Source organism: Guillardia theta (genome assembly GCF_000315625.1).
Source record: "Guillardia theta CCMP2712 unplaced genomic scaffold GUITHscaffold_35, whole genome shotgun sequence".
Lineage (NCBI taxonomy): Eukaryota > Cryptophyceae > Pyrenomonadales > Geminigeraceae > Guillardia > Guillardia theta.
Window position 1 is genome coordinate 443,366 of NW_005434639.1, and position 13,355 is coordinate 456,720.

At 56.3% G+C, this 13,355-nt stretch overlaps 3 protein-coding genes across 3 annotated transcripts; 1 reads left to right on the top strand and 2 right to left on the bottom strand.

Moving 5' to 3' along the window:
* Positions 1–317: 317 nt before the first annotated feature.
* GUITHDRAFT_108723 (hypothetical protein) lies at positions 318–3,012 on the bottom strand (the record flags this gene model as incomplete). Its single annotated transcript, XM_005832382.1, has 13 exons — positions 318–1,058; positions 1,110–1,262; positions 1,323–1,382; positions 1,469–1,582; positions 1,635–1,733; positions 1,784–1,825; positions 1,890–2,101; positions 2,159–2,205; positions 2,251–2,356; positions 2,415–2,481; positions 2,535–2,789; positions 2,845–2,952; positions 3,004–3,012. 13 exons carry the CDS (start codon positions 3,010–3,012, stop codon positions 318–320), a joined length of 2,013 nt encoding a protein of 670 aa, XP_005832439.1.
* A 1,323-nt stretch (positions 3,013–4,335) lies between these two features.
* GUITHDRAFT_71350 (hypothetical protein) lies at positions 4,336–4,728 on the top strand (the record flags this gene model as incomplete). The annotated part of the gene is made up of 1 exon (XM_005832383.1): positions 4,336–4,728. One exon carries the CDS (start codon positions 4,336–4,338, stop codon positions 4,726–4,728), a length of 393 nt encoding a protein of 130 aa, XP_005832440.1.
* A 6,165-nt stretch (positions 4,729–10,893) lies between these two features.
* On the bottom strand, positions 10,894–12,237 carry GUITHDRAFT_54988 (hypothetical protein; the record flags this gene model as incomplete). Its single annotated transcript, XM_005832384.1, has 3 exons — positions 10,894–11,043; positions 11,401–11,492; positions 11,943–12,237. Coding segments are annotated over 3 exons (537 nt in total), but the record flags the coding sequence as incomplete, so codon positions are not given.
* Positions 12,238–13,355: the final 1,118 nt, after the last annotated feature.

The window sequence follows — 13,355 nt, forward strand, 5'->3', positions numbered from 1 at the left end:
CCGGAAGAATCCAAATTATATTTTCAACTTATAGAAGTTTAGGACCCTGACGGGATCATCGCATTCACATTGATCGAAGAGTCAACATTCGCGAGGACCGCATCCCCACTTACTACTGAGTGTGCCGGGCCGATTCCGGGACTGGGCCCGCCGGGCGGGCCGGCCCCACTGACCGTACGGGGAGGACTACATATGATTCGATCAGACAGACAGGCCAACCCTTAGTGTGGGAATTTACAGGTATTCGGAGTCCTCAATTAAAGTTCACCGTGTAGGGGTCAACTTGTGAGTAGCCTTGAATCGTAGAGTCGGCTGATTCAAAGATCTTCCGTCCTTTCTCGATGATTTGCTGTAGATCTTCGGCCGGGCGTCGAGTCAGTCGCCCTCCGATCTCTCAGCTGAATGTCGGCAGCTGACGTTGCCTTGTTGGGGTCGCGCAAAGTTGCTCTTGAGGCGCCACGGGGCTCATACTTGTCGACGAGGATGTAGCCTGTGGTTAGACGTTGATTCACTTCCTCCACCATCCTGGAGCCTCCGGCAGCTGGCAGCGGCTTCTGCGAACGCGATGAGCTGTCCTGCTGGCCATTGAGATCCAAGGGGGTGGAGCCGAACTGCTGCTGGCACATCAGCTCCATCATGTGCGCCATGGATGCGATCTGCTCCTGCATCGTCTTCAAGATCTCCTCGTTGAGGTTCGACTCTGAGCGATTCCTTTCCAAGGACCCGAGCCTCGTGGAGACCTTCGCCATCCTGACTGCCATGGCTGAGACCTTAGCCTCTATCCGCTCGATCCCCGCTGAAAGCCTCAGGTCGCAGCCTTGGTTCTTGTTCTCCTCCAGGTCGTCGAGCGACGGCACAGCTGCCTTCCAGTGCGAGAAGGAGCGGATGAGAGTAGAGTAGAAGAGCTTGCGGACGATCTCCTGCTTCGACTTGCGAGCTGACTTGGAGGCGTTGAAGAGGGGGTTGTTGATCTTGTCGACGGAGAAGAGGAGGGACTTGAGCAGGAGCATGACGTTCTGATTGAACTCGTGCGTCTCGCTCTTGAGGGCCACTGAGACCTGCAGCTCGAACCCTCAGCCGTTGCGTCAGTTGAGTTCATGACAGCCTACCTTGCGGTGGACGTAGTTTGACATCTGCTTCAAGATGATTTGCTCGAACCCAGCTAGGCCGAGCTCACCATCGGAGTTGAGAAGTTTTCTAGAGTCTGTGAGGTAGAAGAACTCCTCCTCTGTGAGAGAAACCGGAGGATCAAGGCTCAGTTTCTGTCCATATCATGTCACGGGCTCGAGGCTCCTGGCCCTCCTCTCTGTCTCCTCGTTCACCTTTAAGCCCACGTTGAGCTCTGCAAGGTCGACAGACCCAGAGTCATCGAGGTCGATGGTCTGAAGGAGCAGAAGTGAGAGGAGGAGCATGCGGGTGCAGGAGGCATCTGCTGCAAGAGAAGTGGAGGATGTCAAAACTTTCACACCTGATAGAGCTGGGAGATCTTGGAAGACAACTCCTCCAGTGTGCCGAAGTCCATGAGACTTAAAACAAGCGGATCCAACGGGCCCTTGTCACGGAAGGTCCTTGAGACGTCGGCCTGAACATGAGTCACTCGATCTCGTCCTTTGGTCGCAAAGATAGACGACAACAGTTTTCTGCTCCTCCTGACTAGTCTTTTCCTGTCTCTCCCGCTCGACCGTTGAGATGAACTCGTCCAACAGGACAGCGACAACAATGTTCATCATAACCTGCCAACTCTCGATGAAGGCGAGGAGAGAGAAGCCACGAAAGAAGTTACCACATTGACAATGAGCATGTAGACAACGAAAAACAGCCCGATCTAGTAGGGCATAGAAAGCAGTCAAGACGTCTATTCCGCAATCGCCTTCAAGAAATCGACGCACCAGAAAGTTTTCGGTCGGTTTCCCATCAAATAGTGACCTTACAACCGCCGAGGCCCATGAATCTCCTGTTGCCATTTGAAAGAGGGTGAACATGGATTTGAAGAAGTCTCCGAAGAAGTCTTCCTCCTTCACAGCAAACAGTTTTGTTGCTATGATGGCGAAGATGGAAGTAACTATCAGGAGGATGGCGAAGGCGTTGAGGACTGGAACGACTAGTTTGCAATTACCGTCAACACCGTGAAAGTCGCTAGATCACTTTTCAGGAATACCGGAGGAGGACAAGGCATTGATGAGGACGCGGAAGGAGTACAGCATCCTGTATGCGCGAGAGTTTAGTCTAGCAGTTGGAGGGGAGCAGCACCTGAAGACTCGAATCATCTTGAAGATTCGGATGAGACGAAGAGCGTTCAGGCCGGGAATCCCTTGGACAATCTCTGACATGACGGAAACAGCAACCACGAAGAAATCTGAGAATGTAACAGATGAGAAGTGGAAGTACAAGAAAACACTTTAAGCTGGAACAACCTAAAAGGTTCCATCCATCTGACACAAAGTTCCAAAACCAGTTGCTCAAAAGGTTCCATATCAGCTCCTGTGCGACAAGGTTAGCAGGGTAATGATCAGGGAAAGGATGGAGTGTATCACCAAGCAGAAGACCAAGAGGAAACAAATCTCGAGGGTCCCGAGCACACCGGCACTGGCAGAGCTCGATTTCGTTTGTTGTTGGGCTGACATGATGGCGGTGACAAACGAGGCCATGATGACCGAGGAGAAGAAGATCTGAGAGAGGCTACTTTCGTAAAGCTTCTTCGATTTCCTCTGGAACCTGGTGAAGACTGTTTCTTCCTTTCTTGCCTTCTGCTTCACATACACCTTCGCTGCATGCTGGACCGCCGAGACCTGTCAACATTCTTCAGACCCGATGCCACTGGTTGTGACAAAACTGCTCTCTCACCCATATTTCCTTCTCCTGTGGAGTGCCTGCCAGTAAAACTGTTGGCTTTCCTGAATTCTGGCCTTCTGGGACTGTCTTTATCACGAAAATCTTTTCATCTGGCTCATCCTGGAAACTTTAGTGTTATAGCGTTCACCCTAGAGCCTCTTTGTCACTTACGTCAACCATCTTCAGCGAGACGATCCTGTTCCTGACTTTCGAGTCCGATCTCAACAGCTTGTCATCTCTCACAGCAACGCTCTCGATCTCGTCCAGGGGGATGAAGTCAATTATTTCGTCCTCTCCTAGTTTTCCGATCAGAATCTTGTCTGAGCACAGACAAACTCGTCGAGGATTCCAAGTAACCCCAAAGGAGCTGTGATGACACGGTCAACCTCTACTCTTCTTGAACCTGAGATCACCTGTAGGCTTGTCTGTGAAGTTCTGCAGACAAGATACAGTCTTCTTCAGGCGGGAGTTTGATCAACTCCAGCGAGTTTATTTCTCGCTCTCGCAATTTGCCCCTTCTCATGCTCATGAAGATGGCGGCCATTCTCTCTCTCCCTCTCCCTCTCCCTCTCCCTCTCCCTCTCCCTCTCTTCCAAGGCTCAGTTCAGATCGATGTTTCACACAATGAGACCGAGTACTGCTTGTTTTTGATGCAAGTCAGTGACTGTGGGACAACCTCTGCCTTGTCGGCTCCATTCTTCAAGGAGGTGGTCGCATCTTTTCATCTGACTGGAGTTCCATTCTCCTGACCGCCGCCGCCCGGTCAAACAGCCGAGTCATTTGGTTTCTTTACAACCAATTGTAAATCCAGATAGAAGGCTACCGAGAGTCGCGGTATCGTGATCTCCCCGCGATCTTGCTGATTTTACTACAGGATTATATACTTTTCATGCCCTTTAAAACACTTGTAGTGCAATTAGAGGTCACGTTACCTTCGAGGTTCCGACGATCACAGGGTGAGGCGGGCCGAGGTCAAGGCACAACTTAAGTAAATGTTTCACTTAAGTTTAGTCCCTCTTCCCCGCTCATGTCCCTTGTCAGTTTGCGATCATGTCAATCAGCTGGTCGGGCGAAAATAAGCGGCAAATGGAGGAAGAGGAGCAGGAGTCTCAACGATCTCCTTCCGTCTTCTCTTTATCTTCTTGCTCTTCTCAATCTCATCTCTTTATGACGCTGCTTTCACATTCACATAGTTCTCATCTAGCCCATGCATTCTCAACTTGCTTTCTCTCGAACTTTTTCACCGGCATGAAGATAATCAACATCATCTTGTTGCTCCTAGTCGTCCCTTGTCAGACATCGACATATTCCTGCATCTCTCAGACGTGCATGTTGCCTGTCGAAATGTACTGCTACATCGGCATGGATGCTTGTTGGTGTGATTATCATCAGACGGGAATACAGATGCCTTCTCAAACAACCTACTATCGATATCTTACGCCTTGTCGAACATGTTGGACGAGCTTTCGCGGGCCCCTTGGTCCTGACGATCCGCGAGGATGTATGATACCAGGAGGGCTGTCGGAGCCCTCCCTCACCACAGCTCGCTCAGCACTTCAAGTTCTCTTCACCGACACCAACGGAGCCAACTGGAAGAGATCCGATGGATGGACGACTAGCGCAGACCCTTGCAAGTATTTTGGCGTCACATGTCGAGGCGACTCGGTTGTCGCCCTCCGGCTGCCGGCAAACAACCTGCAGGGGAGAATTCCCAGCTCTCTCGCAACTCAACTCCCTCTCCTGGAACACCTTGACCTCTCCTCCAACCGCCTGCAAGGATCCCTGCCCTCTCAGATCGGCTCTTTCCCGCTGCTCGTCCAGCTCAAGCTCAGCAGGAATCGACTGAGTGGAGCTGTACCTGACTTCTCCCAAGCTCACTTCCTCGCCGAGGTATGACCACTTGTGGGGAGCAGGAGTTAACTTGCAGTCGCAGATCGATCTGAGTGAAAATCAGTTCGACGGCTCCTTGTACCTCAGTCGCCTCCCTCAACGAGTAGTTCAAGCTCAAACCATCATCGCATGCTCTTTCTTCAGTGTCGCCAGCAACGGATTAGAACTTTTGCAGACTGGAAACTTTCCCTCCGGCCTAGACCTCGCAAACTCATCCTTGATGCTCCTCGACCTCTCAAACAACTTTTTCTCCGGTACATGTCACGTTAGAGCCTCTGAGACCCGATGAAACTAGATTAGCTCTCCTTTCTCACTCACTGACCTCTCTGACCTCTGCCTCAGGATCGCTTCCCTCAGCGCTGTTTCAGTTCCCGACACTCAAGTACATCTCATCGCTTGTTTCCTTCTACCTCGCTGACCTTGCCTGGTGCTTGAAGATACCTCAACGTTAGAAACAATTTCTTCTATGGACCCTTGCCAGACCTGGCGGAAGCCAACAGGTTTACATGATCACCACAAGTCAAATCAACAATAACAGCTGATGTCTTGTTTCAGCCTAAGGAGGCTGGACTTGAGCAAGAATCTTTTCTATGGAGAGCTTCCCCTGTCTTTCTTGAACCTCTGGCCACCACAAGGATCCCTCGTGCGTCTCTCCTGCCACCTCTGATCCTCTCTCATCCTTCTGTGCAGGTTGCTGACGATCTCAGAGGCTCCTGGGGAGATGGAGGTCTTCTCTTGGACCTGTCCGGCACGTGCATAGGAGGCAACATCTCCGTCATGGATCGCAGTATGAATCAAAGTCTGCTGCAGGACAAGATCAGCAGGGTGAGGGCCGTGACCGATGGGATGTTCGAGTGCCAGCCCAATTCATCGCTGGCCAATCAGACGGCAGCATGCGGGGAGATGTGCTTGTCGTCGGGCAGCTGCAGGGTTGGACTGGTTTGCAAGGACATGTACACTTGGAGGGAGCTCCCGAGAGGGGGGGGGGAAGGGGGGCAGAGTGTGTCCTGTGGTCCCGCAGGCATGTGCGTCTGCAGCCTACCTCTGGGGGAGTTTGTTCGCCCTTCCTGTCCTGCTAACGCTTCCTCCATGGCCGTGCAGCAAGTTGCTGTCTCTGCCGAGCTCCTGCTCAACGTTTCTCGCAGGCAGTTTTGCGAGAGTGTCGCTCCTTTCAAGCCCCTCCCCGACAGCGACTGGTCCTGGTGGAGCGGACAGATCGACTTCTCGAGCTCCCTGGTCAGCCCTCAAGATTGCGAGCAGCTCCGAACCCTCCTTCCTCGTGCTGTGCTCCTTCGCTGCCCATCTGATTCCCCGCCGACTTGTCTCGCACTCAATGTTGACGGCGGGGTGGCTGCCGTTGCGGGGTCAGTCGTAGGGATGCAGTTTGGAGCGATCGTGACGTCAGAGGTTCGAGATTCGAGCTTCTATCACCTCTCCCTTCCCGTCAAGAGGTTCTGCCTGGGCTCGTCCTCGTGTCCAGCTGTGACAGTGACGTGGAGGACGCAGCAAGGGAGCGCGAGGAGAGGACGAGAGTTTTTCTCCGGACGAGGTTCTCTGACATGGACGTCAGGAGACCAGCAGACAAAGCTGCTGCAGGTCAACCTCCCCCTGGCCGGGCCCTACGGGGGATCGCTTGCGTATGATGTCATCTTAGAAGGAAGCTCAGGGTCCAGCTGCGGGCGGAGGTGCAAGGGGGAGGCAGACTGTGATGTGGGACTCGCCTGCAAGAGAAGCAAAGACTGGCACGAGCTAGCGCCCGGCCTCCTCTGGGATGAACGTTGCAGTCCTCTGGAGGTCTGTAACTGCAGCAGGAGGACTGGAGACTTCACGTTCCCTCCTTCATGCAGTGATGCTCAGACCCCGAGCAACGGGGACATGGTCCTCCCTCCCTTCAAGTCGTCCAGCTCCATCTCCGTGCAGGGCTGCTGGACTTCGCGGCATCTGCCAACTTCTGCCGCCGACTCATGCGATGTGAGTATCAAGAGCTCCTGCGGAGATAGCGTGCGGCATGTCAACGAGCAGTGCGACGATGGAAACTCCAACAACTTCGACGGATGCTCCTCCACCTGCACAGTCGAGAGCTGGTACGTGTGCCACGGGGGATCCCTGAATCATCAAGATCAGTGCGTCTGGAAGGACTCGAAAGCTAGTCTGGCGTTTGAGTGGATCAATACGCAAGGGCTGCTCAACTCGTTGATTAATTCTGCCTACTTCTCAAGTTACGGGGACAAGGGATGCGTGCTTGACCCCTTCCCTCCCCTCGATCCATTTGACTTCACCTCTCGCTTCTACGTCTCCTCCCGTGACTACTGTGCTGCTGTCGCATATCGACAAGGGTTTGCCGGCTTCTGCATCAGGGTGAGCAGACATCCCAGCTTTTGTCTTCCTTGACTGTGGCCGTGATAGGACGGAGGGATCTGCTATACCCAGCGCGACTTCTATGCTGCCATCTTCTCCTTCAAAGGCTTTGGAAGCTCTTCGAGCTGTCATCAGTCGGAGCTTGGAGGAGGAGGAGGAATGAGTTGCTTCACGTTCTATAGCCCCACCTGCTCCTCCTCCTCCTGCGATCCCCACGCGCAATGCATCCCCGCGCGAGAATGGCAGTACAGGGACCCGACGTGTGAATGCCTCGACGGTTACGTCGGCAACGGCGAATTCTGTCAAATGCCCCAGCAGCAGGTCCAGCAGGAGGGTGGGGGTGTCAAAGAATGTGATGATGCTGGTGCAGGCCACGTGCGATGGGTCAGGGTCGGTATGGGCGGAGGGGACATGCTTCCGGGTGGAGAGATACGAGCTGAGCTTCGAAGACGGTGGGAGAGGATCGAAGAGGAAGGAAGAGGATCGAAGAGAGGAGATGGAAGGGAAGAGAGAAGAGGGCGCAAGGGAATTCGGAGAGAGGAGAGCAAGCTTTGATTCTCGTGCCAGGAGCAGCTCGGTGCAAGTCTTGGTCTGGGGCCCTGGCGTCCATCATGAGCTCGGCGCAGGTGATAGGTCCTTGCTGCTCTGCTCGACCTCACTTGCTTGCAGCAAGCCGCAGTGACGCAGCTGCTGGGAGGGTCAATGACTGTCTGGATCGGCATGACGCTGCAACTTGCGGGGAACAACTCCCGCTACACCTGGCGACAAGACTCTCTTCTGCAGCAGGTGGCTGGACTGCTGCTGAGCTGCCTTGACCAGTTTGTCACTCACCTCAGACCCGAACGTTTCCTGGAACTTTGTTCTCCAACTGGGCAAGCAATGAGGTCCTCCTCCTCCTCCTCCTCCTCCTCCTCCTCCTCCTCCTCCTCCTCCTCCTCCTCCTCCTCCTCCTCCTCCTCCTCCTCCTCCTCCTCCTCCTCCTCCTCCTTCTCTTCACCATAGCTCCACCACCACCACCACCCCAGTCTGAGCTTCGCGCAGCCCCGCATGCTCTCCAATGGATCCTGCGTCATCGCAAACCCAACAGGCACATGGGAAACAATCCTCTGCAACGCAAGCAAATTCGTCCTATGCGCTCGGGGCAACAATGACGTGAACGAGTGTGCACTGGTAAGGGCACGAGGACGAGGACGAGGACGAGGACGAGGAAGAGGAGGGAAGAGGAGGAAGATTGGGAGGGGGGGGGGAGGACGAGGATTCAAACATTCAATTAACGTTGACCAGGGGACGGACGCTTGCGACGTCAAGTCGCTGTGTGTGGATCTGTTGGGATCATATGAGTGTATCTGCAACAGGTAGAGAGCGAGAGGAGAAAAGCGGAGAGACGGGAAGGGGGGGGGGGAGAAAGAGGAGGCAGTTTGAAAGTTAGAGGTACAAGCTGGAGGAGAGAGTGGGAGGGAAGGAGAGGAGGAGCATACATGAGTATGACACCTTGTAGTGGTCTTTCTGGTTTAGGTCGGACGACAAGCATGGAGGCCGCGGATCCTTCAAACCCTCTCGTCAAGTTGAAAGGAAGGTTGTCCTGCACTACCCTCACCATTGCGATATCATCCTCCTTTCCTCCTCTTTCTCATCATCATCTCCATTAGCATCATCAACCTCACAACCATCACCATCGGCATGCTCCAACAACCTTGACAGCTTTGCTTGCTCCTCTTCTCTTTCAGCGTTTCAGGGTGGGAGAAAAAGCTTCCTCGCCTCCTCTACTGGAACCTGCGCCCCGACAGCTGGCTCGACCTGCCGTACGCCATTCATGCCGGAGGAAAGTAACTCGATGCTGCATGCTTTCATGACGAGAGGATGCAGACGAGCTTGTCTTCCTGCAGCTGGACTTGGGCGACATCTTTGCCCTTGGCGTCGTCCAGCTGTGGATGTACTACCCCGATGCGCGTGCGCACATGGGGAAGCGAGTAGAAGTCTCAGTCACCGGCGAGTTCGTCGGGGAGCAGGTAAGATGCTTGACGTGACTGAGGGAGGGAGGGAGGGAGGGAGGAGGGGAGAGAAGGGAGAGGAGGAGGAGGAGAGGAGGAGGAGGAGGTAAGTTGAGGGCAGATGCTCCTCTATCGCTGCGATGACTTCCATGCGTGTGGGCCGGAGAGCTCGCAAGGGCTCACTGTGTCAGCCTACGGCATCTTCGCTCGGCATGTCCGAGTCTACAGCGGGAGGAGGTGAAGGACGCGGGGGAAGAGCTGGGAACTGACGTCAAGTTTACAGCTCGTTGGACGCGACCAGCCGCTTCCTCAAGGTCTCGGTCCTAACGCAGGAAGGCGTCGGGTGCTTCGCCTGCCCCCTCGGCAGCTTCTACGATGAGAGCAGAGGCCCCCTAGCCTGCCAGCCCTGCGGGGGAGGCAACCAGACTTCCTTCACGCTCTCCGACTCTCTTGCTACAGGATGCGGAGCCGTCGGCTCCTGCGAGGACGGCTCCATCTCGTTGCCAGCAAGATGCTATACTGTTCTTCACTCCGACCTGGCGCTGAGCTGGGACGGAGCTCGAGAGCTCTGCCGCAGCTGGGGAGGCTTCCTCCTGCAGAGTGTGGACGCTGGGTCGCTGCATGTGATACGGACGCTGCTGCAGAGGAGCGCGTGGGTGGGGCTGAGAGGAGCAGCGGCAGCTGGGGGGAGGATCGGAGGAGGAGATGCCTCGTGGCTGCATGCTTCTTGGTCCTCCTGCTCCCCGGGCCTCTGCCCTCTGCCCTCTGAGCCCTTTGCCTGCGCCAGGATGGAGCTTGGAGGAGTGCTGCTATCCTCCTCCTGCAGCGGGACTGAGCAGAGTCCCGTGTACGACGCGGCCTGTCAGAAGTTCCTGCCAAGGGACATGGAGCTGCTGGTGTCCTACGGCAACACCTCCCTCAACGTCTCCAGGGCTGCAGCGCCCGGCGCCCTGCTCCTCCTCTGCGGAGGAAACTGCAGCTGCGGAGAGGACGCGTGCGAGTGCCAAGGGAGCGAGAGGATAGAGGGGAGCGTGTCGGCGGTGACGGCACAGACGGTGATGGTGGCGGTGCGGATGAGCTACGAGGAGGGCAGAGACTGCTACGTACTGTCCAACAGCAGCGGCCTGACCCCAACGCTCGCCGTCGTCTCCTCTTTCTCCATCCTTCGCGCCTACCTCGACGTCGCTATCCAAGTCTCCGCGGTCATGCCGACGCACATCCGCCCCGAGAACTTCACCTTGCAGCTGGACGGGCTGGTGGAGGAGGCTACGGCTCTCCTGCTCTTCAACGCCTCCTGCCCTGCGTGCTCGGAGGGAGACGGCGGGGCTCTCTGCTCCTCCTCCTTCTCGCCCCTCCCCCTCTCACCCTCGAACAGCTCGGGGGGCATGGCAGCTCAGGTGTCAACGAGCTTCTCCCGTGAGAGGATCGCCATCCTCCTCAACGTGTCGAGCGTGAGAGGAGGACAAGCGAGCGCGAGTTTGTTGGATGGCTCTTCCTTCCATCAGACGATCTCGCGGGTGCTGCTGGGGGGCAGCAGGGGAGTGCTGTGGCTGCTGGGGTACTTCTGGTACGAGGAGGGGGTGCAGTTCGAAGCTGTGAACTTGTTTGCGGGTCAGCTGGATGTATGCTGAGCCTTCTGGGGATCTAAGGGAAGGGATGATGATGATGATGATGAGGAGGAGGAGGAGGAGGAGGAGGAGGAGGAGGAGGAATAACATAATTATGATTCATCATATCCATCGATGCTCTCGATGCCGTTGAGTTTTGCGCGCTGGAGCTTGAGGAAGGCTTTGAGCTCGTTGATCATGTCCCTTGACTTGAGGAGGAAGGGATGCAGGAGGAGCTGCCGGGTGTTGGGCCGCAGCCGAGGGTTCTTGTTCATGCAGGAGGAGACCAGCTCGCTGAGTTGGTGCCCGAAGTCTTCTGGTCTCGCAGTCTTGGAGAATCGCTCGCACTTGTTCCTCCACTTGGTCTGCCACTCGATGTTGGTCTCGATGTAAGCCTCCTCCTCCCTCTCCTCGCTCTCCGTCTCCTCCATCTTCTTCATGATCATCGCGTAGATGGTCGCCGGCGACTTGCTCAGCGGGTTCGCCGCCTTCACTCGATCTCGCGCGGCTCGTCGCTCTTGCTTGGTGATGACGCGCTTGGTCGCGTGGATGTCCGGGAGGACGACTTCGCTCCTGCCCTCCTGCCCCTGCCGCGGGTCTGCGATGAAGCTCGCGGACCTCTCGGGATGCTCCTCCTTCTTCTGCTTCTCGAGGGAGGAGGTGCGGAGAGGAAGGAGGGGAGTATCAACGATGAGGGACTTGTAGGAGAGCTGAGAGTTGACGTTGAGGAGGGAGAGCGGAAACTCTCCGAGAGCCATCTCGCGAACGAGGAAGCCAAGGGACCAGACGTCTGAGGGGAAGTGACACTCCAGGCCTGCAGGCAGGTCAGATGATGATGATGACGAGGAGGAGCGGGAAGAGGAAGAGGAAGAGGAAGAGGAAGAGGAAGAGGAAGAGGAAGAGGAAGAGCTTGAGTGAGATAAGGACGACGAAAGGGGCTGATTGAGAGAGGAAGGACAGGAAGAGAGAGGAGGAAGAAGGGAAGAGTGGGGGAAAGGAGAAGGTCGAGGAAAGAAGAGACGACAAGGGCGGAGGAGGGGGAAGGACGAGGCAAGGGCCAGCGGGGAGAAGGGAACGGACAAGGGGCTGAGGAGTTGAAGCGAAGAGAGGAGGAGAGGGGGGGCAAAAGGAGGAGGAGGAGGACGAGGACGAGGACGAGGACGAGGACGAGGACGAGGACGAGGAGGACGAGGAGGAGGAGGAGGAGGAGGACGAGGACGAGGAGGAGGAGGACGAGGAGGAGGAGGACGAGGACGAGGAGTACCGAGCATTCTCTCGGGCGCCTGATGGCGGAGGGGCCCCAGGAATCTCCTCGAGCTCTGCTGGTCGTCCCTGAACTCAGAGGCAGGCTCGCAGGAGAGGAAGTGGGAGAAGAAGAAGCCGCCGACCCTGACGATGCCCGAGGCCTTGCAGATGAAGATGTTCCTCGCGTCCAGGTCGTTGTGCACGCACGCGAGCTGATGGTGAAGGCGATCAACAATGGTGACAAGCTGGACGAGGATGGCGCCTATGATGGGTTCCGGGATCGCCCCGGTCTTGCTGATGAGCTCAGCCAGCGTCACCTCCTGCCGCTTCACCTCCATGACCGTCATGACGGCGACTGACGAGCTGTCGGCCTGCAGGAAGGCGTTGCGGACTGGGACGATGCGCTCTGATCCCAAAGCTGCCAGGCGCAGCTGAGCTCGCAGCGCGTTCCTGACCATGTGGCGATGCTCCCAGTGGACGACCTGAGGGGGGAGGAAGGAGGAGATGGCGATCAGTCAGGTCATGTGATTCGAGCAGGAGGGGAGGCAGGAGATGGAAACAAGGAAGAGAGGGGGATAGGGGAAGGAGAAAGGAGATACCTTGAAGCGATGAAGGATGAAGAAGGTGGGGGGAGGGTTCGCGCCATTGCGAGTGACCGACCAGCTCTCTCCCCACACGTACGACCAGCTCTCAGCCATGAGCGACTGATCGAACCCTCGTTGTCCTCTCTCGTATGTCGCCATCGCAAACTTCACCTGCTCTGCCGCCGCGAGGAGCGAGAGCAGTGACTTGGCTTGCTTGGCGGAATGGGCCCGCAGAAAGTTGGAGCAGAAGGGGAAGGCATCGCGAAAGAGAACCGTGTCCTCCTCGTCCTCTGCCATCAGCCCCTCTCTCCCCACCAGTATCGCCGTCCCCGCGATCACCATCACTGTTCCCGCATCCGTCACTCGCAGAGCGCTTGGAAACGCTGCCTGCTCTTGCCCCCAAGGCATGTCTCCTCCCTGCCCCACCGTGATCCCTGCAAGCAGAAAGTCAGCAACGGGAGAGAAGAAGGAGGAGGAGGGCTGGGACCGAGGAGGAGGTAGTTGATGGCGGTGGCTCGTTGCATGATCCTCTCTCGATAGGCCGTCACTCGCTGGAGTCGCTTGCGGGTGAGTATCCCCCTCACCAACGCCTGAACCATCACGATCCGCTTTCTGTCCTGCTCTGAGAACCGGTTCTTCATCCTCAACTGCTGCATGAGGCGGCGGGTCCTGAGGAAGAACATCTTGCCGCGGACCAGCGCTCCTCGCCAGTATCTCTGGATGCTGGTGGCCGACTGATGCTCGAGGTCGGAGTAAGAGAGGAAGACGGAGCGATATGACAGCTGCTCCTCCCCCACGATGACGTTCACCGCCCCCAGCCGCAGTCGCACTCGCTTCCACTTGGTCGT